At 49.5% G+C, this 27,980-nt stretch overlaps 1 protein-coding gene across 1 annotated transcript; it reads right to left on the bottom strand.

The window, feature by feature from the left end:
• Positions 1-118: 118 nt before the first annotated feature.
• LOC306812449 (bombesin receptor-activated protein C6orf89 homolog) lies at positions 119-24,058 on the bottom strand. The gene is made up of 8 exons (XM_079327040.1): positions 24,004-24,058; positions 20,884-21,090; positions 19,380-19,548; positions 7,198-7,352; positions 6,761-6,882; positions 5,589-5,715; positions 4,824-4,947; positions 119-4,445 (listed from the first exon to the last, which is right to left on the bottom strand). Exons 2-8 carry the CDS (start codon positions 21,070-21,072, stop codon positions 4,360-4,362), a joined length of 972 nt encoding a protein of 323 aa, XP_079183166.1. The 5' UTR covers positions 21,073-21,090; positions 24,004-24,058; the 3' UTR covers positions 119-4,359.
• Between the last annotated feature and the right edge of the window lie 3,922 nt (positions 24,059-27,980).

The following is a 27,980-nucleotide window of genomic DNA, read 5'->3' as shown; positions in this document are numbered from 1 at the left end:
AGTGTTCTGACTTTCTATTTAAAATTACACTTCCCCTTAGAAAAACTGACCTAAAAAAGGTAAAATAACCCCTCAATAGCTGACATGCAACATGAAAATAAAAATCAGGGAAAGGGAAAAGGGTCATTAACACTGGTATTTAATTGCAAAAATTAAAAACTTTTTTATTCTTCTTACATACAAATCTCATTTATTTACATACTTTACAGGCTTTTCCCAAGTATTTACAAAGTTTGCAATATATTAAATTAGGACCATCCATAAAATTCTGCATTAAGTGCATATTCACATTCTTTTTTTTTTAATCCACCACTGAATTTAGTGTTCAGCATTGAAACAGTCTTTATGCATATATAGCTTTACTTCCCAGCACCTCTGAGCCTTTAGAACGTGGCTCCCCTCCCCAAGACAAGGAGATAATGCTAAAAATAAATCACCTGCCATTTGTGTGAATCTCCAAAGCAAAGGGAAGTCCAGCATCTCCCTTGTCTAACTCTGCAGGACACTAAATCTGCCCTTCACAGGGAGGAGGTTTCTGGAGAGGAGGGTACCTATAAAATTTACCAAGAGGAGAAAGTTTGGTTTGCAGGAAGCAAAAGCTCTTTGTGCACCCACTGAAATGGCCTCAGCCCAGAAGTGTTCAGTTCTCCTGGGGGCCACAGGGCTGAACATGGACCTGGGGTGTGTGGAAGGTTTCAAGGGAGAAAGATCCCCTTTTCTGAGACACTGGTGTTTACAGAGCTCACATCTCTACCATGAGATGCTCTCCTGCTCCCCACCCTCTCCTGCTCCTGCTGGAGCACAGGAGGCCAGGAGGGAAGAGAGGTGCTTTGATCCAGCCCAGACAAACCAGCTTCTCCTCCAGGACACTGCAAAAACAGGCTCTTGGTGGGAGAAGCTGAAGTCTGAAGGCTCACGGGAAATCTGACTCAAAGCTCTCCAGGGCCTTGCAAAGGGACCCCTCAGGGGAATCAATGTGTGCAATAACAGTGGGCAGGGGGAAAATGAAAAGGAACAAAGAAAGCAGAAAAAAGAATCAATAGAAACTGCCAGCTTGGCTCCCTTGGGGGCCGCTGATTTCCTGGTACTGCAGTAAATCATAATAATCCTTTCTCCTCCTTTCAGTTACCCTGAGTTCAGGACTGACTGACAGCACTGGTCAGTGACCCTGCTTTGGGGAGCAGCTTTAAACCACCATCCTCCTGCCCAGCTGACAGGGACACCCTGTCCTTCCAGCCTGGCAATGCAGAGGTGACCCCTCCTCACCTCTGCCCGCTGGGCTCGTGAGTAGTACCAAATTCTGGTGTGATTTCAGAGCAGCTTTGCAGCCTTTGGGATGTGGAGTGAGGAGGAATCCCTCTGCCAGCTCACAGGCAACGAGCTCTGAAGCACACAAAGGGATTTTAAAATGTGAGCTGGGCAGAGTGGGAGAGGGAGATTGTCCAAACCAGCACAGAGAGTGCAAAAGAGAAGCTGAGGTGAGGGAGACCACAGTGGGACACCCCCTCTGTGACTCATCTGATCATGGCTGTGAAACCCCAATAGCTGCAGGAACAGCCCTGTTCCCCCCAGTTCCACCTCACCAGGTTCTCTAGGGAAGTCCTGCAGCCTTTCCAGGGACTCTGAAGCTGGAGCTCTGGATGTGGAAGATGACCAGAGCTTAATTCCAGTAAAGGTATCAAAACCTCTTTGGCCATCCCAGTTTTGCCATTGTGGCCTCACCTCTGGGTTTCCCACCGTGGGATGTGGAAGGTGTGAGCACCACTCCTCTGGCAGCTGGAGACAGGAGCTGCTCTGGAAGCTGTGCTGCAGACTGGGGCTCTGCACTTCAGCCAAAACCAGCTCTTTATCAGCAGGAGAACTGCCCTCCTGCTTTAGTTTAGCAGCTAATTCCTTACAGCTTTTGGAAAAGGAAGAGAAAATATACCGGAGAGCTTGAAAACAAATGATGTAAACTCCGAAGGGAGAGAGGTTGGGACATATTCAATGTATCACTGAGACAGAGCTGGAAACTTGTGCAGAGCCCATAAAGTGCACTTGGAAAGCTGCTCTGCAAACAGGCCAGACTCAGCAGCTCCTGCCCAACCAGCTGCAACTCTTCGAGGAAGGGAGAAGCACTATGTGAGAACACTTCTGCTAAACAGACACAAACCTGCCCCTTTCCTCCCCCTCCTCCTCCCAACCCAAACAGCAACTGTAAATAGATCCATTTTCTCTGCTTCTTCCCCAAAGAGCCAGACAGCCACAATGGCTTAAGTGACTCTCCAAATCCAGGCATTTCACAGACACTTGGGAATTGTCTCCGCAGCTCTTTTACAAGTTACAGTCAAGGACACTTAGCAGTGACAGTGTCACCAACTGCCCAATCTCAGCAAGAATGGCTCCAGCAGCATCTCTGAGCAAATGCTTTACAAAAATGGGTCACATACAAAACCAGTAAGAGGTGAAGGAACCTTGTCAGCCTTTGAATTTGATTTGAGAAGCTGCCAAAGTGTAAACAGCAACAGTCACTAATGAGGCCCTAATTCTGCCATCACCAAAATCCCAAATTTCCATTAACTAAGACCCAGGCTTTAAGAGGAGGGAAGGGAGTGCTGTGTGTGTATGTGTGTCTTGGCATATACAAGATTGAATGTAGTGTCATGAGTGTGAAATACACTCCAAGCAGTGAGAATACTAATGGAAGTTTTATTAGTCCAATTCCCTTCAATACTTTAAAACAAATTATATTAGTCCTTTTCTATCCTGAGAGAGCCAGACTCTCCCCCTTTGGTTCTACTAGATCTGGTGTGTGTCCAGCACCAAGGGCCATGCACAGACTGACACAGGTGCTGGGCTTGTTCTTATTGTTTTGACAGGAGAAAAACAAGGGTTATGCATAGAAATGTTTGTAGTGTCAAGGCCTCAGACTTAATTCTTTGGAGCAGGAAGTGTCCTCTGCCTTATTCTTGTGCAGGAGCCAGACATGGTCATCCCACTTGGCAGCTTTTGTCAGCTCCTAATCAGATTAGCACAATGTTTGCTTCCATTCTCCTCAAAAACAAAGGCTGGACAGACATTTTCCCAGTCTGTCATTTTACACGTACCTAAAATATTTACAGAGAAAAAGGCTCCTGCTCCTGAGAACAGAGTTAACTCACTGTCAACCAAAACCCCTCCCAACTCCATATTAACAAGTGTGAGAGTATGTCCTGAACTGCAGCCCTGGCCCATGAGTTCAGCCTGACACATCTGTGAATGATCTTCAGCAGTGGGATCACCAAAGGCTCAGACTTGGAAGGGACCGGAGCACCGAACCCGAGCCTCTCCCAGGGCACTGCAGACAGCACTGCTCCAGCAGCAGCAAACACACAAAGGCAGCTTGGAAAGGACCCAGGAAAAACCAACGTTCATTCTGAAGACAGAGTTCCAGATCTGGAATGAGTCAATGCAAAAATATGCCAGGGAAGAGGGAGGTTTTTCAGGTGCTCCCAGAGGTGCCGTGGGCTGGGAACGCAGGCAGTGCCTCCCAAACAAGGAGCAGCTGAGAATGGCTGTGCAGCCCTTGGTGTCTGAGGTGAAAGTTGGACAGAGCTGCTTTCTCCCAGCCCCAGCTCCATCCAGAACTCCTGCACTGCCAGCACCACACTGACACATGTGTTGGTCTTTTTGCAGGAAAGGAAGTGGAGGTGAAGAAAAGCACAATTACCATTTGACTCACTCACAACCTGCTGACAGAGCTGCAGAAGGGTGATCACAACACAGAGAGGCCTGAAGGGATTCTTTTGGTACAAGAAGGATGCAGTGGGTGAGAGCTTCTGCCCTCAGGCTCAAGGCTCTCCCCAGCCCAGGTGCAGGAGCCAAGATCAGCTCTGCAGGGCTCACACAGCTGCAGATGTGAGGGAGAGCTGGGACACATCACCAATTCATTCCCTTTATAGAACTGGCCTGACTACACAGGCTCAAAGCTTCCTCCTCAGGAGGAATGTACACAGAAATATCACACACCCCATCCACTCCCAAACCCCCCAGGAAGTTTCAGAAGTGCCATAATCCACAAAGAACACAAGGTGAATCTCATCCTGAGAAATCCATCTGCTGCTCCTGGAGAAAAAACCCTTTGCTGAAAACCCAGGGCTTACCTGAGGGGACAGGGAGGGTCATAAATAGCTTGAGCTTCTCCCAAAATACATTTGAGGAAAGGCAAAGGATTACCTCAAGGGTCAGGAAAATAGTCATTTTTAAACACTGTAAACATGCAGGGTGGCAATGCTGCCTGCCCCAGTTGCCCCAGCTCACTCCTCTCAAGACGTTGCCTTGGCTTCAAAGATGAAAATCTTCTTGTCCTGGGAACAGCTCTGTTTTCACACCCCACCATCCTTAGCTGGCAGCTCCATCACAAATCACTGCTGGCTCTGTCCCTCTGGCCATGAAGCTCATTGTCCAGTGATCTGTGCTGGCATAACCTTGGGAAGAGGCAATGGAGAGGCTCTGTTAGATGAGCCCATCCTTAATGAGGGCTCCCATTTCCCACAAAGGGATGTGGCCATGCTGGAGCTCTTTGGAAAGACACTTTTCTCAGTGGGCACTGTAAAACCCATTGTGTACCCACAGTGCTCAGCTTTGAGCACCCCCTGCTACCCCAGTGTTGGGTGTTCCAGGCCACAAACTCCCAGCCCAGGAGGATCACTCCCTGTGCTGTGACAAGCAGGCACACACCAGTCTGGAGGTGACAATGGCACAAACCACCATCCCAGGTGTCAGACAGGTAAGACCCAGCTGGAAACACTCTGCTGATTCCAAGGGCTCTCCCAGTCCCTGCACACCACAGCTCTGGTACTCACCCAAATCTCCAGCTTCCAGCTCCACCTTGAACACCTCACAGTGTCCTCTGCACGTGTCCAGAGGTGCAACAGTCAGGGTGAGCTGCCCACTCCCAACAGCAAACAGGCTGTGCAGGCTGTAGCTCTAAGACAGGAGGAGAGGATTTCAAAAGCCTGGCCAGCTTTCCTTGGCTCTGTCTGCCCTGCAGGCAGGTGAGACAGAGCAAACAACACATTTGCTGCTCCCCCAGTTACCAGCAGATCACAGAATGTTAGCTGAGGGGAGCTGCATACAAGGGCTCTCCTCTCCTTCAGGGCCTGCATATCCCCAAAACTCAGGGAAACACAGAGGAGGAGATCAGGCCAGAAGCCTGAAGTGTCTCAGAAAGAGTGAGACTCACTGCCAGGAACAGCTCCTAAGAACAATTCTGCCCAGCTGTGCACAAAAAAAACCTCACCCAGCTATGGTGCAAGGCCAGACATGTCAATGGAGCAGGCAAGGGGCATTGGAACATGATCTTTAAAGTCTCTCTGTTTCTGTGACATCTCCAGCTGCCAAGGGAGATGGGCACTGGGTATCTCCTGCCCCAAACTAAATACAACTGCTGGGAGGCACAGCCACCTTGAGATGCCCCTTTACACAGATGGACAGAACTGATGCAACTCCAAATGCTCCTTTTCAGGACTGTATCAGCTACAAATACCCTGCAAATCCCACAAAAACTCAGAGCTGCTGGGAGACAACTCACTGACAGCAAAAGAATGTCTGTGGCATGAGTTTCTCACCTTATTCCCCAGGTCTGGATGGTGGATGAGGAAGCAGCTCTCCAGGGACACAGCCTTGGGGAAGGACTGCAAAGAGGAAGCGTGGAGAAATTCCTGCAGAATCCAAGATTTATTCACAGACTTGCTCCTAAACAAACCAGCCCATATTTAAGAATCATCATACAACGATAATGTTTGCATTTAAAAGCTACTTTCCAGATAAAATTCTTGCCAAACATTAATGCTTGATAAACAGCATGACAGAACAGCCCTGGGAGTCAGGAGCAAAATTCAACCTCAGTCTTTAAACCTGTGCTTTAAGCTTCCCACTTTCCTATGGGCTCCTGCACCAGGAGCATGTAAAGAGGGAACAAACACATCCTGATTGTCACCTGAACTTCATTTCCCTCTCCTTTTCCCTTAAAATGATCCAAGTCATTGACCAGATCCATTAATTACAAACGATGGAGATCACATGGCAAGGCAGGGGGGATCCAAGGCTATTCTCTAGACCAGGAAATGTAACTGGAAAAGGTCAGGTGGGGTTTGTTATTTTTACATCCCTGTCTGGGGTGCTGACATGATTTATTCTTCTGTATCCTGACCATCCCTCTACCAGTGGGACCATTGAGGTCTCTACCTCTGAAACCTTACAGAGCTCTGAGTTGTCCACACAAAAGGCTTTGGTAAAAAGCTTTTGGTTAATAAGGGGCAGGATTAAAGTTGGCCATATTTTTTGTACAAGACCAAACACAAATTGCAGGATTCTTTGATTTTCCATTACTTTTCAGTGCTTGCTGAAGTCATGGCATCTTGTCCCAGTGTCACTGCTCAGTGTCAGCACCACTAAGAAGACAGAGGTGATAGAAATATGAACCAGTTGCCTCAGGTGATCAGGGCACAGCCCAGATGATTTACAGCCTGAAGAACAGGACCAAGAAGTTCCTGGGACAAATTTATCTTATAATGGGGAACAATACCTGGAGACCAAGCCACAACTCTCCATTTTTAGTGCTGAAGTCTTGTCCTCAGAACAAATCAGTGCCAGCAAGCAGAAGCAGCATGTAACCCACTCCTGTACACCTTCCCTCCAGTTAAACTGCAACTTGCAGGCACTGGTGGTTCACACAGGCAGAGCCTGAGCACCCTGAAGAAAGGATGTGTCCATCCATCACATGTTTTGTCTGACTCACCAAGGAAAGAAAAATGGGCAGCTCCATAATTCAGCTGAATTTTCTTCTATTATAACCTCTGCCAGTTCTGGATCTTGGGACTGAAAATGCTTCAGCTCTTCATAGGAGAGATGCTGCCCTGTCTTAAAGAACAAGAAACAAAAATAAAAGCTGTGCCCCCAGAGTTGCTGCCTGCTCCCATTTCCCTCCCACTAGAAAACATCCAAGAGCAGCAGGCACATGGATTGCTAAGTGCCTAAATACAATGATCGTTAGTCAGAGGAGCAATGCAGGGAGTTCTCTCCACCCATATTTTTACACTGAGGTGAAATATCTTCTTAGACACATGTTCTGAATGAGCAGTTGAGCTCATGGGTGAAAATACTGGGCAGGGGGTTTGGGCTCATGCTGCTCAGGAGTTTGAGCTCATCACCCAGCCTCACAAATCCCTGCATTACCTTGATTAGAAAAGGCTGATGCCTCGGGAGCTTTTCTGATAGCTCTGTCAAGTCTGCCACTATCTGAAGGCTTTTCACAGCAGAACAGACTGTGCAGTTTGCAGGAAGTGCAGAAGTGTTCTGTCTGCAACCTGCTGCCCACCAGTCCTGGCATTCTGGGGAAGAAACAAGGGAAACCTGTTTAGTAAGACCAAAAATGGAATGGAAAGGAGAAAAATTCAATGATAAACTCATTATCCCTAACATGAAACACAGATTTCTTATAGTTTCTGATAGTTGTAACTCAAAAAGAAGGTTCATCAGGCAGAGACCAGGAGAGAATGTTTCTAGCAAATTTTGGAGATAGAGCTAAAGGTTGTGAACAATGAGCTTATAGGAATTCCACTTCTCTGTACATGAGGCACACAGAACCTTCCATGAGCAACAGAAGGATGGCAACCATCATATGTAGTGTAATTAAAGTGAAACAAGTCCATAAGCAAAAGAGCAACCCAAAAGTGTTATCAAGGAGACAACACTCAGTAAACAAAAAAAAATCCAAGTTGGAAAGAGCAACTCCCACATGGTTAGACCTGGTGTCATGAACCCTGCTAGGACATACCTGAAATCATCACCCACCCCTTTACCACTGTGCTAATTTAGAAATACTCTGTCCCAGGCAATGATTGCCCAGCCTCTGATGTGCAGAAGATGTGGGAGAAATGTCAGATTTCACCAAGATCTGCTGCTGCTGTTTTCATTCATCCCATGCATTGACTTGAAGATGAAATGGGGAGAAAAGTCTTTGCATGAGCAACCCCTGGACCACAGCCACACTCATTTTAAATTCCAAAAATTGTTGTTGCACCACAATCAGCTGACCTGGCCTACAGTGAACACTGCATATGTTTACATCTTCAAAAATTCAATTCTTACATGAAAACACAACTTGATGCCTGTATCAGGCCTCCCTCCTCCAACTTAACAGCTCTCCCAGAAGAACAAAGAAACATTAAGAGAAGGGACTTGTGGCAGCAGGGTATGATCAGGACAATGCTGAACACCCCATGCATTTCTATGCTCAAGGATGTCAAAGCAGCCACCACACTGAAAGGGTCTGGCTCTAATTTACAGAATCACACAAAGATCAAATTCCAGCTCCTGGCCCTGCACAGAGACATCCCAAACTCCCACCCTGTGCCTGAGAGAGGTGTCCAAATGCTCCTGGAGCTCTGGCAGCCTCAGGGCTGTGCCCATTCCCTGGGGAGCTGTGGAGGAAGAACCTTTCCTGATATCCAGCCTAAAAACCCCCAGCATGAATTTTATATTGGGAGATACAGCAGCAGGGTGTGAGAAATGGGAGAGCTTAATGGAAATTCCACTTCAAACACAGATTTTATGGCAGTGACAGCCCTGGTTCTGCAGCCTTAATCCAACAGGAGAGGCTTAACTTGGGCAGTGGCAGCAAACCCATCCCATCCTGATCTGTCAGGGTGGGTCAGGAAAAACCCAAGGCCTGGGACACATCTCACATGAAATATTCAGGGATCTGCCCCTCACCAACAGGCTCACCCTGCCAGCACATGTCAAAACTGCTCCAAAGCCCCCTGGACACTGCTGCAGGCAAACTCAGGAAACAGAGGGGATGGCAAAGGGAGAAAGGAGAGTGAAGTCTGGCTGAAAAATCAAGGATGCACAGCAGATTTTTTGGGGGAAAAAGCACACACAACCTGCCTGTCACTGCAATTTGCAGCCATGCTCACACTCCTGCACAAGGCTAAAAAGGGATGAACAGCACTTCATAGGAGAGTCTTGTTTTATTTTCCCCTCTGACATCTGCAACAGGCCACAAGAAATGTTACAGAGGATTTATGTTCATTGGGATACAACAAAAAGGAGCAGACTGGGATTCATTTCACTTCTTTCTTGCTGAGTATTTCCAACTCCCAAATGCTGCATTTCCCACCCTACTACTGGGATATGGACTGAAAGGGATCAGGATATAATTCCTAGTCTTTCTGGAAGACACATCTACCCTGCTTTCAGGGAAAGGGGAAAAAAGGGAAAACAAAGTGTAAAATCCTTCTTGCAAGCAGAAGTCCTACTCCCATGAGAAACTGCTCCGATGTACTTTCCCTCCCTGCTCACAAGAGAAAAAAGAAAATCTTTGTTCCACTGCCTGTAGAAAGCTTCAGTTTTATAACAACAAAAAAACTCAACTCACAAAAAACAGCTGGTCAGTGACAGGAAACAAAAGGCTGAAAGATCTCACCAGAGAAAGGGCAGTCGCTGTGAAGAGAACAAGAAAACATCTCTACGGTTTGTCATCAGATGGGGCGTAGCAAGACTCTAATTTCTCTCTGGGCAAAACTCAGAAACCTCATCCCTAAGCTTTAAGCACAGTTGTCCCCAAATTTTCCCTCTGGGCTCAGGGCAGTACCCCATGGAACAGGATGCTAATCAGCTTGACAGTACAGAGCTTGATTCCTCTTTTGAGCCAGGCTGGGATATTTGCATTCTCAATTGCTCAATTCAGGAGGTGATTTCTTTTCCCCATGAATAACTAGAGCATAGCACTGGTTGAGATGCATTTCAAATGCTGCAAGTGGGGTTGTGGGATTTTTTTTTTTTTTCCCCTAGTAATTAATCTTTTAGATTTATTGTGGAGGGTGTTAGTCTGTGCACCAGCATGTGTGTGACTGGCATGACAAGTACGGGCAGCGCCTGCCCCTCCCAGGGAGGGCGGGAGGAGAGATGGTGCACAGAGGAGTCAGCTGCCACTGGGGAGCAGGGCAGGATTTTCCCCAGGATGCTGATTTTGTCTCCTTACCCTCCCTGCATTCCTTTTCCATTATCACCCAGCCTGCCCAGACACCCTGGGGATTGCTGTGGTGGAAGATGAGCGTGGTGTCTGTGCACACACGGCTGCTCAGGGATGTAAATGGAAGATGCTCTTTCCATCCCAGCACAACCCTCACACCAGGGTCCCATCCACTCCCACCCACTCACTGCTGCTGGGTGTGGGTAATTATCCCTGTGGAGCTGGAGTGCAGGAGAGCAGCTGTAGCAGTGACACATCCAGATATCTATTACACCACATAAGTGTGGCCAACTTCTCTCTGCTTTCTCACCCCTTTTTGAGGGGCAGCCTTCAGTTTGTCCAACAGAACTTCAGTTCCCCATCGGCCACAAGCTCCTAATATTTCCTTTTATGTGTTATTATTTCTTCAAAACAAGAGCTGCCTTCTCCCCCGTGTCAGGAGAGCTCCTAGCAGAGCCAGGGCTGGGAGTTTCAGCTGCTAACACAGCACAGACTGAGATAACAATCTACCCTAAAACACATCTATGATTAATGCTACAAGGGGTTTATGACTCTACTTTCCACTATGCAGAAAAATAATTTTCAAGTCGCCATCAATTTAAAGTGAGTACCCCGCCCTTCTTGGCTGTTTTCACAGAGGATCTCCCAAATTTTTGGCTGCCCCCAGCACTAGAGAGGGGTGTGTGTGCACAGCCCCAGAGATGCTGGGTGTGGATGATCAGATTGCAAGCTCAAGGTTCCTGAGAAGAGCTGGCCCTGCTTCTGCCCATTGCAGCAAAGCAAATTAACTTATGGAAACTTGCCCACATGGATCTGAGAGCAGGATCTCAGCAAGCCCTGTTTTCTTCAGGGACCATATGGAGGGCACAGGATCAATCTGCCAGTGCAGCAGGTTCAAAGAGAAGCCTCTAGCAGGGGGAACTTTTGTTCCTGAAGGATACAGAGCCAAGGGCTGCTCCTGACCCTAACAAAGTGCTCAAAACACAAACCCCCTGCTTGTAGCACTGCAGGTGCTGAGGCAGTTTGCTGGCTCCCCACCAAGCTGGGTTGCTCCCAGCACTCAGGGCTGCAAGGCTGAAGCAATCTCCACCATCAACTGCCACCAGGTCTGCACAGGCAAATCTGGTCCCAGGGAAGACCCCCAGGACTTCACAGCCCCCCCAGGTGTTGTGTCCATGGGGGCTGTTGCTCCATCACCCACAGAAACTGAAAAGAAACTCCCCAAAGGACTGGCTCATGTACTGAGCAGCTCCACAACCTGCAAAGGCTGGCTCCAAATCCCAGATTTCTCTTTCTGAGGATGAAAATATTCCCCAGACCCACCAAATACTTCACTGGGGTCAATCCTAGGAATCAAACAACTTCAGCAAGCATTGGATGAACTCAGGGCTCCCTGCGTGCACTAAATATTCCCCCAACATTTCTCTGTCCTTTCCTGTAGGTCCATTGTACAAACCTGGGTGTTTCATTAAAAGGGGATTCTTCCCCTCTGCCCCACTCAGGTGAGACTCCACCTGCAGAGCTGCTTCCACTCAGGGACCCCAACACAGGAAGGATGTGGAGCTGCTGGAGTGAGTCCCAAGGAAGCCACAGAAATGCTCCAAAGGCTGGAACCCCTCTGCTCTGGAACCAAGCTGGGAGAACTGGGGTTGTTCATCTGCAGAGGAAAAGGCTCTGGGGAGACCTTAGAGCCCCATGTAGTGCCTAAAGATCCCAGAGAGCTGGAGAGGGATTTGGGACAAGGCCTGGAGTGTCAGGATAAGGGGAATGGCTCCCACTGCCAGAGGGCAGGGATAGATGGGATATTGGAAAGAAATTCTTCCCAGTGAGGGTGGGGAGGCCCTGGCACAGGGATGCCCAGAGAAGCTGTGGCTGTTCCATCTCTGGAAGCATCCACGGCCAGGATTGACAGGGCTTGGAGCAACCTGGGATAGTGGAACAATTTAGGCATCAATTCATGATCACAATCTATGACACAGGCAAACCCCATCATTCTAACTTTACAGATGTAGAATTCCAAGCTCTGGTGGCACAGTTTGGAAGAGGCATTTCAGCACTTTGCTGCACAAGCAATGTTTCCCAAACTCCATCCTGCTGAAATTCTTCACTAGGCTAAAAATTAATTTGATCATTTATAATGAAATGTCAAAGTCAGGCTAAACTGATGGGTTCTTAAGTAAGTCAGGCAGGAAACATAAGGATTATTAATTACAGCCTGCAAGTTCTGATTAAGAACTGCATCACAGTGGGGTTTTAAATATATACTACAAAGACTGTCCCTGTTCAGCACAAGAACCTCACCCCTCCCTTACACTGAACTTTTATTGTAGCTCTGGGTATACTGAACATATTTATGCCACGAGAAGAAAGTACCTCCCAGTTTGGTTCACAGCATTTTTAGGAACAGCTAGGAACAAAATAACAGCTACAAAAAGCCTCATCAAGAACCCCTTTATTGTTGTTCTGGGGAGAAGTCAACAGCTTGAAGAACTAGTTCATCTCACTAATGGGTAACGGCTGCTCCACCAGCCCAGGGATCATTAGTCAACCTCGAGCAAAGCATGAAAATGATTTTGATCCAACCAGACATTGTGAAATCAAGTCTGCTGAGCTGAGCCCAAGAGGAATTCACAGTCCACTGGGGCAAAAGAGCATTATTTCCAGGAGAAATCTGCACCTACCAGTCTCAAAAACTGGAGATAGGGACCAAGCTGCCAGGAGAGCATCCAAAGTCCACTCCAGGTGCACCTCTGGTTACCTGCCCCAGTGACAGCTTGTGCTGCATGAGCAATGTGCCTCAGAGCACAGCTTTGGAAACAAACCCCTCCCAGCTGCTGTCACCTGCCTGATGGTGGCCTCAGCCTGTAAAAGGTTTGACATGCCTGTGTCACAAGAGGGCTCTGCCAGGCTGCTAAATGCCTCTGCAAGAAGCTACCTATGGCAAATGCTCTTCCCAGGGAAGGGAATCCAAACCAAGGATTCACTCTGCAAAGGAGGAAACAAGAAATTTTGGAGGTTTCACAATGTAGAAGTAAAAGGAAGAGTATTTAATGTTCCACAGCACCAGAATGGTTTGGGGTTAGTTTGCTGCCAGCAAACTGAAATAAACAGCCCACTGGCTGAACCAAGGCCAAAGTAACAGAGTATGAACAGCTTGGCACCACCTTGCCCTGCAAAGTCAGCCGTTTTTTTTCCCCTTTGAACGAGCCAACACATGTCTGCTGGCTGCTCTCAGGTTATATCATAAAAGGGTTGTTTACACACACAAAAGATCAGATAAACTGGCAGCTGTGCAGTGATGGGAGGGAGCCCTGCACATGCTGTGACCCACAACCACCTCCAAATGCTGCAGTCCCAAAGCGGGTGCACGAGAACACACATGAAAACAAGAGCAAAAACCAGCTCAACTTTGCTTAGGGAAAAAAAAAAAAAAAGTAACATGTTTTGAGAGCAAGAGAGGCAGCAAGTTAGAAATCAGATCCTGCCTTACCTCCCAAGCAGCCTTATTGTGCAACCCTCCATTCAGAGCAGGCCCATGTTCCTTGGGCTCAGGAATCCCTGGGTCAGACAGAGCACGGGCTGCAAAGCCCATGGGGAAAGGCTGGATGAACACCTGGGTGCTCAGCTCACAGGGAAAGGCTGGATGAACACTCTGGGTGCTCAGCTCACAGGGAAAGGCTGGATGAACACTCTGGGTGCTCAGCTCACAAGGAAAGGCTGGATGAACACTCTGGGTGCTCAGCCCATGGGGAAAGGCTGGATGAACACCTGGGTGCTCAGCCCATGGGGAAAGGCTGGATGAACACTCTGGGTGCTCAGCTCACAGGGAAAGGCTGGATGAACACCTGGGTGCTCAGCTCACAGGGAAAGGCTGGATGAACACCTGGGTGCTCAGCCCATGGGGAAAGGCTGGATGAACATTCTGGGTGCTCAGCTCACAGGGAAAGGCTGGATGAACACTCTGGGTGCTCAGCTCACAAGGAAAGGCTGGATGAACACTCTGGGTGCTCAGCTCACAGGGAAAGGCTGGATGAACACTCTGGGTGCTCAGCTCACAAGGAAAGGCTGGATGAACACTCTGGGTGCTCAGCCCATGGGGAAAGGCTGGATGAACACTCTGGGTGCTCAGCCCATGGGGAAAGGCTGGATGAACATTCTGGGTGCTCAGCTCACAGGGAAAGGCTGGATGAACACCTGGGTGCTCAGCTCACAGGGAAAGGCTGGATGAACATTCTGGGTGCTCAGCTCACAGGGAAAGGCTGGATGAACACCTGGGTGCTCAGTTCACAGGGAAAGGCTGGATGAACACCTGGGTGCTCAGTTCACAGGGAAAGGCTGGATGAACATTCTGGGTGCTCAGCTCACAGGGAAAGGCTGGATGAACACCTGGGTGCTCAGTTCACAGGGAAAGGCTGGATGAACACTCTGGGTGCTCAGTTCACAGGGAAAGGCTGGATGAACACCTGGGTGCCCACACTGCTCTTAAGAAGCAGCAAGTCTCCATGCAGGGCAGGCATGCTGCATGCTCCCCTTCTCCACAAAACTGTGCCCAGGACTGAAACACTCCAAGGCTGGAGTGAGAGAAACATAGGGAGAAGTGTTTTGCCTGCAAAGGGTTAAGATCAGAGAAGAGACAGGAGCTGGCCAAGTGCCAAGGCAAGCCTCCAGCTAAACCCAAGGTGGGCCAGCCAAGAGGCAGAGGCTGCTGCCCTCTCCCAGTAACCAGCTGCTGTCCTCCCCCAGTGACCCAGCCTGCTGTGACCCGTCCCCACAAATAGCTCTGGCACCCAGCAGGCTTTAGTAACACAGTGACAGGCCATTTACAAGGTGTTGCTAAACACTGCTGCTCCAGCTGGGCTCCTTTCTCTACAATAATTACATATAAACCTGTAAACATGATTTTAGCCCTACTGGTCTAGGCAAAAAGGGGTATTAACACTTCTTCTCCAAGCTGGGGATAACTTGCACAAGATCTCTTTTCTAGCACTGAGATCTGTGTGTGCTTTTGTCTGATTTCAGGAGTGCTGAGCAGTCACTGACCCAGTGATTCTGGGCTGTGCAGGATGAGTGTGCCCAAGACCAAGTGTCATCATTAAAAGCAAAGCTGGATTTTCCCTGAGGTCATTACAACCCCTGCTACCAGTACAACGTGCAAATTGTCACGTTGGGCCACAGCCTGTTCCCCACTGACAAACCTGTTCTGCTGAGGCTTTTGAGTGCAAGGACAACTTACCATGGGCAGACACAAGTTAATGTGAGAGCAGCTTAATGCTCTGTTCATCACATCATGGCTGGCAGGGAACAGTTACCAACCAGCTGACATCAAAAATCATATTTAGACATTGACAAAGCTATAGGGATGACACAGTTGTGAAGGGAAGAAAAACCAGGTAGAGTGACCACCAGTTTAAAGCCAGTGTGGTCTTAAAATTTCTGTTAAAATAACAGAAAAACCCTTTTCATTTGGCTTTAATGCAGACTTTGAGAGCTCCTATATTATTTCCTAATGTTTGCAGGGGAGAGAGGAGCACTCCTACCCCTATTTTGCACCAGAAAATTGAAACACAGAGGAAATTGTCCATCCCAGCCTATGTGAGAAATGAATTCAGAATGCACAGATCCTTCTTTTTCCCCTAGCATTAGATAGCCATGAGTTAACCCATCAAAATACACTGTGTTCCTTCCAGCAGGTAGACCCAGAGCTCTGACAGCCTCTCTGGGGCTGTAAATGAAGTTCTGATGTGCCAAGAGCAGCCAACGTGACCGGGGCTTTCACAAGCTCTGCATAAACACCAGCTCAGGAAGAGCAAATGCAAACCACATTTCCAGAGACCTTTTCCCCAACCACAGGGATCTTGCCCTGGGAAAACAGCTGGAAGAGAGGCACAGACCCAAGGGTCTAAGAGTCAGCTATCAAGGAACAAAGGGTGGGAACACAAGGTTTAATATGGGAATTGATCCGGGGGGAAAAGTCAGCAAGAAAGAGAGCACAGAGACAGGCAAGAAGGAAATTTACTTTGGACTCAATCTTATAAACAAGGCAAGATATTTGTGTGGATGCTGCTCCTCACCTCAGCTGCTCAAGGGTCCACCCACAGCCACTGGCAGACAGGCAGCCCTTGTCACCCACAGCAGAGCTCTGGGGTGGATGGGACAAGGATGGAGGGCAGATCACCAAGAGCAGGAAGGAGTGGGGAGCATATCCTGCACCTCCCAACACCTCACCACCACTCTGACCTGGACTCTCAGGGGAAACCCAGCAACTGAGCTGCCCTTGTTCTGCAACACAAACCTGCCTGCTCAGCCCACACCTCCCAGCAGAGCAGGCTCCAACCTCAGCCCAGCCACAGGAAAGCTGGGGAGGGACAGCAGGGCCCAGGCTGCCCCTGGCTGGCCAGGCACAGAGGAAGGAGCAGAGCACTCCTGCACCCACCCACAGCAACGTGTGCCAGCACTGCTGGTGGCCACAGCCTGCAGATGACAACAGGGGGCTCCCAACAGGAACAGCCCCAGCTGCCTTTGAACTGGTGCCCAAGCACTGAAAGCTCCAAGCTCCAGCCTCAGCCCCCTCAACATTTTCTTCCCAGGATCAATGTAGGGAAAGGAAGAAGAGTTTGTACGTTGAGTTCCTTCATTAGTGGTTTTCTCTGCTGCTCAGGCACAGTGCAAACATCCTTTAAATCTCATTAATGCACATAAATATCTCTGAGGGATGCCAGGAGGAGGTGCCAGACTCTTCCATGGTGCCCAGCAAGAGGACAAGGAGCAATGGCCACAAACTAAAACACAGAAAAAGTTCCACCTCAACATGAGAAGAGCTTTTTTCCATGGAGAGTGGCAGAGCACTGGAACAGCTGCCAGGGAGGTCATGTCTCCCCCTCTGCACACATTCCAAACCCACCTATTCCAGGTGACCCTGCCTTGGCAGCTGGGTTGGAATAGGTGATTTGCAGAAGTCCCTTTAAACCCAAACTACTCTGGGATCCTGTGATCAGAACATCAGACCTGCCTGCAAGGTCTCCTGGACTAACACCCTCATCAACAAACAGGACACAAAGGCAGTTTTACCCTTCCCTACAGCAAACCACAAGGCCAAAATCAGGGGCAAAACTAATACAACACACACAAAGCAGGGCTGAAAGGGCTTGGGAGAGCACTCAGGCCCAAGCCATGCAACTCCTTCTTCCAGATCCCTGCTGGATGGCTTCACCAGTGTCCTCTCAGCAGCAAGCTGTGACAGTGACACCAGTGTCACTGGGACAGTGTTGGTGGCTGCAGCTGCCTGCTGGGAAGGCAGGACATGAGGGATTCCCACAGGAACCCAGCCAAGGTTCAGGCTGGATGCTGCACTCTCCCATTCAAATAGCCAGGGTCCTGGCCAGTTCCTTTTGCTGAGGCAGGATCAAAGTCACTCCAGCCAACCCCAGTCAATCTGCTAATTGGGGCATGCTGTGGCTTCCACCACAACCTAATTCTGTGGAAAGAGAGCAGGAACTGCCTCCCCCCTCTCCTCTTTTCCCCAGAACTGGATGGCTGCCCACCCTATTGCTCATTGCTTCTGGAGACTTCCAGGACTCACAGAGGCAAGAGGGATTTTATGTGCATTAAATAACAACACTGCATCCTTCCTCTCTATCCATCCTTCCCTTTTTCCCTGTTCCTCTGGATGTTTCCCCATGTTCTCATCATTCAGCTGGTTTTTCCAAAGGAAGGCCAGAACTGTTCCTGCTTTTATTTACCTTTACAAGGAGATGCTCATGGGCTCAGGCACCCTTGTCCTACAAACCTTTAGCTGTGCAAAGGAACCTCCCTGGGCTCTTCCCATCCAAAGGGACCCTATGGTATCTGAAGGAAGAATCTGTCAACTTTCTGGACAAAAACTGACTGGACAAATACAGTAGAACCACAGAATGGCTTGGGTTGGAAGGAACCTTAAAATTCATCTTGCTTCAACCCTTGCCATAGGCAGGGACACTTCCCACCATACCAGGGTGCTCCAAGCCCTGTCCAACCTGGCCTTGAAAGCTTCCAGAGATGGAGCAGCCACAGCTTCTCTGGGCAACCTGTGCCAGGGCCTCCCCACCCTCATAGGGAATAATTTCTTCCTAACATCCAACCTGCCCTCCTTCAAATTTAGGCCATTTTCCCCTGTCCTGTCATCCCTGGCCCTTGTGAAAAGTGAAATGAGCATTAAAATTCCCATTGGATTCCATCTCAGTACAGGAGCAGGGGGGTGTTCACCCATGGAAAAGCTGGAATGCAGCAGATAAGCAGGCTCCTAATGCCAAGTGCTTATCAGAGCCATCTCCCCACTTTTGTTCTGCACTCCCAGAGATATCCCAATGTACAAGGAAGAAGAGGAACAATGGGGGATACCCTGTCCCACCCATACAAATTGGAATCAACAGAAATCCCATGTCATAGGAAAAGAGGGAGGGAGAGAATGCAGAATGGTGCTGGCATTTCAGGGAGCCCTTCTGAGCTCTTGGCAGGAAGGTCAGAGCCAACACAGACAACTCCAACACAATGAGGTGCCCAAGCTAAATATAAACCTGACCAGGGTACAGCTACAGGAGTTTGTTTTTACAGTGAGCAACCAGACCAAGAACATTGTGCCACATCCCTGCTCAAAATAATTCACAGCTTTATCATCACTGACAGTCTTTGTGTTCCAGCAGAGGCAGAGCCCAGGCTTGCACCCACCTGCCAGTCTAAGTCAGTGAAATGATTAACCAAGAATGAGAAATAGCCAAACTTTTCCATTTCTATTATGCCATTCTAGGAAAATCTATGATGTTGCTCTCCTGTGATGGGATCACCTCACAGGGAACCCTTATCTGACTTACACACACACACACACACACTGCCCTCAATGTCACATAAACACAACAGCACTTAATCCCCCAGGCCTTTCCAAATGCCACTTGGCAAAAACTCCTTTTCCTTAAACCAGGCCTCAAGTTGAGGTTTTAACACTTTGCTCACAAATATCAAGATTTGGTAGAGAATCTGGTTTTGCCTTACTCAGAAAAAACCAAAAAAAGGTGACATTTCCCCAGCAGAGCTATCTCAGTTCTGGTTCTCAGAAGTGCAAAGATTTCTAGAGGAAAGGGAACTCTTGTGGAAGAAACACCCAAGGTGTTAAAAGCAAGGAAAAAAGAATGTGCAAGAACAAAATTATCAAGTTAAAGATAAAACATGCTTCAGACCCAGCGAGGCTAGAACTCAAGGATGCTATTTTTAAATATAGCAGCAGGAAAAGAGAAAACCATGATGCAAAGCCAGCAACACATTTGTGGTGCCCTGGAGACGCTCAGTGACTGGTATTTAAGTTGGTATTTCTTGCTAGGCTGATGCTGCAGCAGGACAAACATTTCCTTACTCTCCAGCTTGTACTTCTTGGCAATGGGCAGGGAGAGCAGGCGGATGTGGCTGATGAGGGAGCCCCAGGCCTGGGCTCTGGAGAGCGGCTCTGCCTCGGGGGGCAGCGGGTTGTAGGGCTGGATCACCAGGTACACAGTCAGCAGCACCAGGCCCAGGGTGAGCAGACCCTGTGAGGGAAAACAGAATGAACCACACTGTGAGGGAGCCTCACACCAGACATGCCTGCTGCTGGTGTTGTGCACCACAACGTGAGCACTCTTCTTTTTGCTGTGTCTCCTCCTTCATCTGCAAGGCTATTTATGTAAACAGAGTTGTCACTCTGTTTTATTATTAGGGCTGCCCAAGGATGAAATTAAGCAGCCTTCAAACCCAAGCTACACAAACAACTCTGTTCCTGTATTTTAGCCCTGTAAATAATCCAGCAGGAGGTCAATCAGGATTATCTACAGACAGTTCCTTTCCCTACCTAATCAAATCAAACTTGCACTCCTGCCATGCCTCTTGCACAAGGAAAACCCCGTGGCTTTTGCAAACATCCGTCAAGCCTCAAAACACTTTGGCAGAGTTGGCACCAGCTCCCTCCTCCATACCAGAATCCCAAATAAGCCCAAAAGAGATGACATGACACATTTCTCCCCCTGGCCAAAGTCAAACTGAATCAACAGCAAAAACAAGCACAGAAGCTGAAAGTTCAAATTTGCAGTTTCCTGTGCTCCTGCCTCATTTTACAGCTTTTTACAGGACACGAGGAAGAGAGCTTGAGTTTTTTTTCCAAATAAAACCCATTGCAATGGATTTGTAGGATGACACAAAGTATTACTGAGTATTATGTCAGTGGGAAGCTTTTCAGACTTGAAGCAAACATCTGGTCTTGTGGAAGGTGTCCTGCCCATGGCAGGGAATTGGAACTAGATCCTCCAACCCAAACCAGTCTGGGATTGAATGACTCAAACCCACCTAACAATAGCATCCTTTCACCCACAATCTTTTAGTTAAGGCTTTTAAAACATTTTTTTTTAATCATCAAGCATGATGATAATAGGTTTATTTCACAGACCAGAAGGAGAATAAAGACCCATAGAAGTCTGTGGCAGGGTCAGAAACAGAGCCATGTTCGCTTCATTATTCAACCCTGAACTTCAAGAATCTCCTTCCTTCCTCACATTTCCACTCAGGATGCCAACACTAGGAATCTTAGTCTGAAAAATCAATCCAAATCTCATTATTTAATAATTTATGGGAGAGGAAGATGTTGACAACATAAATTTTTTTTTAAGCACACATGAGCAATTCCAAACATTGTGGGCAGCTGTCTCCTGTTCTCAAAGCAGACCAAGGCATGAAGGAAGGAACAGCTTTTTACATTTTTTTTTACACTTAACAGCTTTTTAAACAAAGTTATTGGAAAATTCATCAAGAAAATACAATGGGAAATTAAAAGCTCAGGTACAACAGAGAACCCTGACCCTCAAATGCTGTGCTCATGACAAAAATCACCTTACCTTGTAGAGAGCCACTAAGACAGGGTACCGTGGAGGGCCCCTCTGGGGCTCATTTCTTTCCAAGAGTTGCTTGATGAACTTCTCAATGGCTTTTTCTGACATGCCACACTGGTGGCCAGTCTGCCTCACCAGATCAATGGTCTCGGAGAGCTTGTCATAGATGCTGAGCTCGTTGGCAGAAAGCTCCATGGCCTCCAGGAAAAAACCCTGAGGGGACAGGGGGTGTTAACAGGAATCAACTGCAGCCACACAAGCCAAAGCCATCCCAGGAATGTGGCAGTGCCCAGGAGACAAGGAAGGCTCCTCTGGAGCAAAGCTGCTCCCAGCCAACAGCACAACACTGAGCTGCACTCCTAATAGTCTCTGCTGGCTCAGGATCTCCCGCTGACTCAAAGGAGCCGTGAAATTTCCTGACAAGAGCAGAACCGGCTGAGATCCGCAGCTTATGGAAATGAACAAAGCTGCCCAGAAATCAATGGAGCTCCGTTTATTCATCCCTTCCAAATGAATCCGTGCCGTAAAGCAATTGCTCACCAAGTACAAAAGGCAACAATGCAAAGCTGATCATCACACGCAGCAGCCCCGCTAAGCCCTCCTGCAATATCGTTTCAGCTTATTTGAACCCAGATTTGTTTTCATTAAATCCCCAGTCAGCAATAGGGACAGGGCAGAGAAACAAGCAGAATGTGTGGGGCAAAGTTTGGCAGTTTACAATTTGTTTAAATTTTCGTAACCTAGTGTCCAGGCCAAGTGATTATTGAGTAATAGCAGCTCTGCAGGCAACAAAGCCCCCACCTCCTTCTCCAAGTCTGCCTGCAGGTCAAAGATGCCACAGAAATAAATATCCCAGCGAGAACTGCATTGTGCTGGGTGACAAAATGGCATCTGACAGCAAATTATTTCTCACTTATAAGAACACACCCATGAGAGATCAACATAAAGTTGCAAAAAACAAAAAAAGTATATTCCTCTACCACTTCTACAAAGGACTCTTTGAGAGCAGCTGATGAGCTCAAGAAAAGATGTCAAGAAACTACTGGACAAGCTACAAGCTGCCAATGTGAGAATCACATTGTAAAAATTTTTCCCATTTCATGGGAGAAACACTGGCAGTGCCTGGGGGAAAGGCAGAATCTGTAGAGTTTTGCTTTGCCTCTTGTTTCTGAGCTGGGTAACACTAACCTGATCAAACTGGATAGAGTCAGAGACATTATAAAGATTTGCTTTTAAAGAACTGGCTGACATGTCTCCCCCAAACCGTGGGGATCACAAGTCATAACTCAAGCAAGGGCAATATGAATATCTTCTTTTTAATGCAACATTGGGGTGTATTTTCAAAAACCCACAGGTTTCACAGGACTACCAGCTTCAACAATTGCTCCTCTCCCCACAAGATTCCCCCCTGTTCTGCCCTTGCACACTTGTTTATGTGGTCACATGGAGCATCAGATCAGGGAAATTATCTGGCTGAAAAATAACCCTGATTTGTTTGGTCAGCAGCTGCCTAAGCACTCAACTCCAGCAGTTAATGTCAGATGTTATATTAACATCAGGGTCAAATTTCTAGCCACAGCAACACCAAAAAGGTAAAAATGCCAAATCAAAACCCAACCCTGAGAACACACTGCACTGCATTGCTGGGTTAATTAGTTCCTGGCCCTCTTCTATCGACATTGCTTGCGTTCCATGCAAATATTTGTCCCAGATCTTGCTACCTGAGCAGCCCCATGGGCAAGCAAAGCAGGTTGGGTCAATAATATCTCATATTAACCTCTCCAACACAAGGACTTTTTCTCCTCATCTGGAATGAACCTGCCATGCACGTGACAATAAAAACAAGGCATTGCTTTCCTAACTCTTTCATTCATGCAATACCCTGATTCATGGAACAAGCAAGAGCCAGCACATCTGCAGGATATTAAAGGCCTTTTTTTTTTTCCCCCCTCCAGCTTTTCTGGTTACTCTAGTTGCCTGGCCACTGTAAGAGGTGTGCTAAGTGGTCTGAAAGATTATCTAGTGTCCTCTGGCTCCCAAGTGCCAAAGCTTTCCTCCATGAAGCTGTCCTGTGCAGAATTCCAGCAGATTCAACAAGCTTCTGCCTAGAACCACTTATAACAAACATCCTCACAGAAATGCTGTCAAACACTGTGGTTTCCACTTTTCCAAACAACAGAAAAATCCTGCTAAAATACAACACTGAGCTACACCCCAGTTCCCATCCCTCTCCATTTACATTCCACTCTTGAGCAAACACTTTTGTAGACAAGCCCTGTAAATCACAGGCACTGAAAACCCAATCCAGCTCCTTGACAAATACAAGAGTAACTCAATCCTCCAGCAAGGAAATAAGGCATTATGCTCCCACATTGTTGGGAGAACAGATGAGGCCTTAAAAACAAATAACAACCCATTATTTGCCTTCCTATCCCTCCGATACAATGGATACAGCAGTAACAACAGGCTACTGTACCCTCTTTGCCAGCACACACACCGAGCAGGGCTCATCCTTTGCGAAGCCTTTAGAGACAGCCCTTTGGACGTGGAACCCGTGTGTTATTCTGGTTTTTTATTAACTCCACCATCCTGGCGGTTATCAGCAGTTCTCTCCACAGACAGAAACAGTGATGGCACTTGGCTCGCAGGGTTTGCACACCAGCGCCCGGTGCTGCCCACAGACCCCAGGGTGGTTTGTGCAAGATTTAGAAGGTAAATATTTAGACACAAACGGTGCTGGAGGAGTCTTTAAAAGGGAAAGCTTGCTCGCCTTGCTGGCGAGCCTACAATGATGTACATATATATAGATATAAAAATACACTCCCATCTGCTTTAACACTTGATGCCGTCTCCCTCGCCCTGCCCGGAGATCAGGTCCCATCCTGGCGCTGAAACCCCTCCGGAGGGACCCTCACCCAGCCACAGCCTCCCCCGTGCTCCCCTGAGGCACAGCAGCCCCGGCCAGGGGGTCATTCTTAAAAATAAACCAATAAACTGCAGCAGGACACCCCCAACCCCCACTCCCGGCTCCGGCCTCCGCAAGCCGGGGAGTTCCCCCGGCCGAGCCCGCCGTGAGGGGCCGAGCCCCGCGCCCCCCGCGACCCCCGCCCGCGGCCGCGGCCTCACCCCGCTCGCGTCCCGCCCGGCGGCTCCTCCCGCTCCGGCTGCGGCCCCGCCCGCCTCGCTCCGGCCCCGGCCCCGCTGCGGCTCCGGCCCCGGCTCCGGCTGCGGCTCCTCCCGCGGCGGGGCGGGCGCGGGGCCGCTTCCGGCTTCCGGCACGGCACGGGCAGGGCCGCACAGCGCCCGGGGAGCCGGCACTGTACCGGGAACCGGCACTGTACCGGGAACCGCACAGCGCCCGGGGAGCCGGCACTGTACCGGGAACCGGCACTGTAACCGGGAACCGCACAGCGCCCGGGGAGCCGGCACTGTACCGGGGACCGGCACTGTAACCGGGATCCGGCACTGTAACCGAGAACCGCACACTGCCCGGGGAGCCGGCACTGTACCGGGGAACCGGCACTGTAACCGGGAACCGCACACTGCCCGGGGAACCGGCACTGTACCGGGAACCGGCACTGTACCGGGAACCGGCACTGTACCGGGAACCGGCACTGTAACCGGGAACCGCACAGCGCCCGGGGAGCCGGCACTGTACCGGGAACCGGCACTGTAACCGGGAACCGCACACTGCCCGGGGAACCGGCACTGTACCGGGAACCGGCACTGTAACCGGGAACCGCACACTGCCCGGGGAGCCGGCACTGTACCGGGAACCGGCACTGTAACCGGGAACCACACACTGCCCGGGGAACCGGCACTGTACCGGGAACCGGCACTGTAACCGGGAACCACACACTGCCCGGGGAACCGGCACTGTACCGCGAACCGGCACTGTACCGAGAACAGCACACTGCCCGGGGAACCGGCACTGTACCGGGAACCGGCACTGTAACCGAGAACAGCACACTGCCCGGGGAACCAGCACTGTACCGGGGAACCGGCACTGTACCGGGAACCGCACACTGCCTGGGGAACCAGCACTGTACCGGGGAACCGGCACTGCCCATGGCCCGCACAGCGCCCGGGGAGCCGGCACTGTAACCGGGAACCACACACTGCCCGGGGAGCCGGCACTGTACCGGGGAACCACACACTGCCCGGGGAACCGGCACTGTACCGGGGAACCGGCACTGTAACCGGGAACCACACACTGCCCGGGGAGCCGGCACTGTACTGGGGAACCACACACTGCCCGGGGAGCCGGCACTGTACCGGGGAACCGGCACTGTAACCGGGAACCACACACTGCCCGGGGAGCCGGCACTGTACCGGGGAACCACACACTGCCCGGGGAACTGGCACTGTACCGGGAACCGCACAGCGCCTGGGGAACTGGCACTGTACCAGGAACCGGCACTGTAGCACAGCGCCCGGGGAACCGGCACTGTACCAGGAACCGGCACTGGCCATGGCCCGCACAGCGCCCGGGGAACCAGCACTGCCTGGCCCAACCTGGGACCACCAACACCGCCCTGGGACCCTCAACACTGCTCTGGGACCCCCAACACTGCTCTGGGACCACCAACACTGCTCTGGGACCACCAACACTGCTCTGGGACCACCAACACCGCCCTGGGACCCCCCAGCCCTGCCCCAGGACCCCCCAACACCTAAGCCCGGCCCCAGGGCCTCCCAGTGCTGCAAACATCCCTCAGGACCCCCAACACCCACATCGCTCCCCACTGGCACCCCAATGTCCCACTGAAACCCCCCGCACATGTTTCAGCCCAGAATATGGAGACCCCTTTTCCAGCACCCTTCTCAGTCCATGATTATCCTCAAGCCAGATCGGCCTGAGCCTCCTCTGGATCATCAGAGCTCCTCAGGACCCCTAAGACCCTTCCCAGCCCCCATTTGAGCCCATAAATACCTGGAGATCACCCCCAGCAACTTCCTGACCCCACCAGTACCCACCTGAGCCCAGAAATACCTGGAAACCACACCCCAGCACCTGCCTGACCCCCCACCACTCACAGACCCCCCCAAGAAACATTTGAACCCCCAGACCCCCACCAACATTTTAAGACATCCCACAGCCCTCAGCATCTTCCTGAGCCCACAGAACACCCAAGCCCTCCCAGAACCCCCAAAATCTTTCACAGCCACATTCCACATCATCCCTAACACCTCCCTCCACCCCCCAGCACCCCATTAGTCACCAGTATCACCCTACAGACCCCCCCAGACCCTCCAGCACCACTGGGGCACCCACACAGAGGCCCCTTGAACCCCACTTATCACAACCCCATGGGGGACACGGGTGCCCATTCCCACAAGTCAAGTGACAAGCACTGGGCACACTACTAACACCCCCTAAAAATGTGGGGAAACCCTAAAAATTGTGGGAAAGGCTTTGAGGGGTAAAGGGCTGGAGATGAGGCAAGAGAAGGTCCCTGGAGGCACCTCTGGCATGAAAAGTTTGAGAGAATGCAGGAGTGAGGGGTCTCAGCCTCACCCTGGTGTCAGACATGAGCTTCAGTCCCTAACTGCAATTAAACACATTTTCAGTCAGCTCTTGATTGTGGGTGTGATGAGTGTTTTTGGTATCTCTCCAGTGCATTTTCATAGAATCCTGCAATGGTTTGGGTTGGAAGAACCTCAAGGATCATCTCATTCTCTGCTGCCCCTGTTCCACTAGACCAGGTCCCTTGAGAGCAACCCCGTTTAAATTTCAGCCTTGTTTAAATTCTCAGCCTCAACAACTTCCTGCAGCGCTGAGTTCTGCAGATGAATTAAACATTGCAAGAAAAAGGATTTCCTCTACCCAGGTTTGGATTTCCTGCCCTGTCAATCCCAGCCCAGGGAGTGGGATTATCTCCTCATCTCCATTTTACTGCCATTCCAGGGGAATGGGGTGAAATTTTGGGAGACGCTCCTGGGCAAAACCCAAATCTCACAGCTGGGGCACTGAAAGCTGTGGTTGAAGATTTGTTCCAACTTGTCAGAAACTCGTGTGGGTTCTCAGCTTCCAAGGTGGATTCATCCAAGCAGGACGTGGTAAATGCCAGCTGACTTTGGGCTGGTAGCTGAGATCTTCCCAATTTTGGTTTGGCTGAGGCAGCTCCTCTAATTCTTGTGGAGTGCCTTGAGGAATTTCAAACAGCTTAAAAGGAAACCACCTGATTTAAAAAAAAAAAAACAAAACCAACAACAAAGCATGCTGTGGTCCAAACAAGTATGCATTTCCCTCTTGCTATTAATATCCCAGGCCTTGATCCTCCTCCAAATGCTGGTGCAGGCGTTTAATGGCTTGCAAAGGAGCGGTGCCTTTGATCCCACAGTGGGAATGTTTGCTGGGATGTGAATTATTAAAGGTGGAAGATGCTTTCAAGTGCAACATGCTGCCCATCTTTTCCAATGTGATTTATTGCCTGCCTACTATTTTTTTCTCCCAGCCTGGTAATGAAAATATAATTTCCAAGTTTGGCAGGGAGGTTTGGAGTGGAGTAACTCATGCTCTGGGCACAAACTCCTTCCTTTTTTCTACAGGTGATTTCCAGGGAAATCAGATTAGATTTTTCTTTCTGCCTGTTCTGGGAAGTCTTTTGTTTTTCATCTCCCACTTTGGGCCCTGTTGGAGCTCCCTGGTCCTTCCCTGCAGCAGCAATTTTGCAGTGGAGAGGAATTGCTGCAGCTGCTGCCCTCTAATGGGAAAATTCAGCCTCCACGGCCTCAACTCCTCCTCCTGGAATCAAATAAAACCATTTCTTGCACAATCCTGCTGCCACTCGGCCAAGCAGGGTCTTCCATGTGCAATCCCAGCATATTTAGGCAAAAGGAAAAGCTGATGTGTTGGGTGGCTTTGCATGGGGAAGTTACAGACCAGTAGAAGTTTTTGGGTTGATGAGGCTGAAATGGTGCTTCTCTTATTATGGATCAAATTTGCAAAGTACAATTTGATTTATATTATTTGTAAATAGATGAAGAAACAGTGAAGAGGGTCCCAAATAATAAGAAAAAGCCATTCCAGATATCCCAAGTATCAAACTCAGGCACAGTTTTGAGCTGAGTCACATAAATCCTTCCTGAGGAGCTGCTCC

The sequence above is a fragment of the Erithacus rubecula genome, assembly GCF_903797595.1.
Source record: "Erithacus rubecula genome assembly, chromosome: 26".
Taxonomy (NCBI): Eukaryota; Metazoa; Chordata; class Aves; order Passeriformes; family Muscicapidae; genus Erithacus; species Erithacus rubecula.
The sequence above is the reverse complement of the archived record's forward strand: the minus strand, read 5'-3'. Positions and strand labels throughout refer to the sequence as shown.

Excerpts from the sequence above, each read along its gene's own strand:
- LOC306812449 (XM_079327040.1), bottom strand. The coding sequence starts at position 21,072 with ATGGAGCTTTCTGCCAACGAGCTCAGCATCTATGACAAGCTCTCCGAG. Across the intron at positions 5,716-6,760 it reads TGCCCATTTTTCTTTCCTTG|GAGCAAGTCTGTGAATAAAT; the intron begins GTGAGTCAGACA and ends TGGTTTGTTTAG. Across the intron at positions 4,948-5,588 it reads ATCCAGACCTGGGGAATAAG|AGCTACAGCCTGCACAGCCT; the intron begins GTGAGAAACTCA and ends CTCCTGTCTTAG.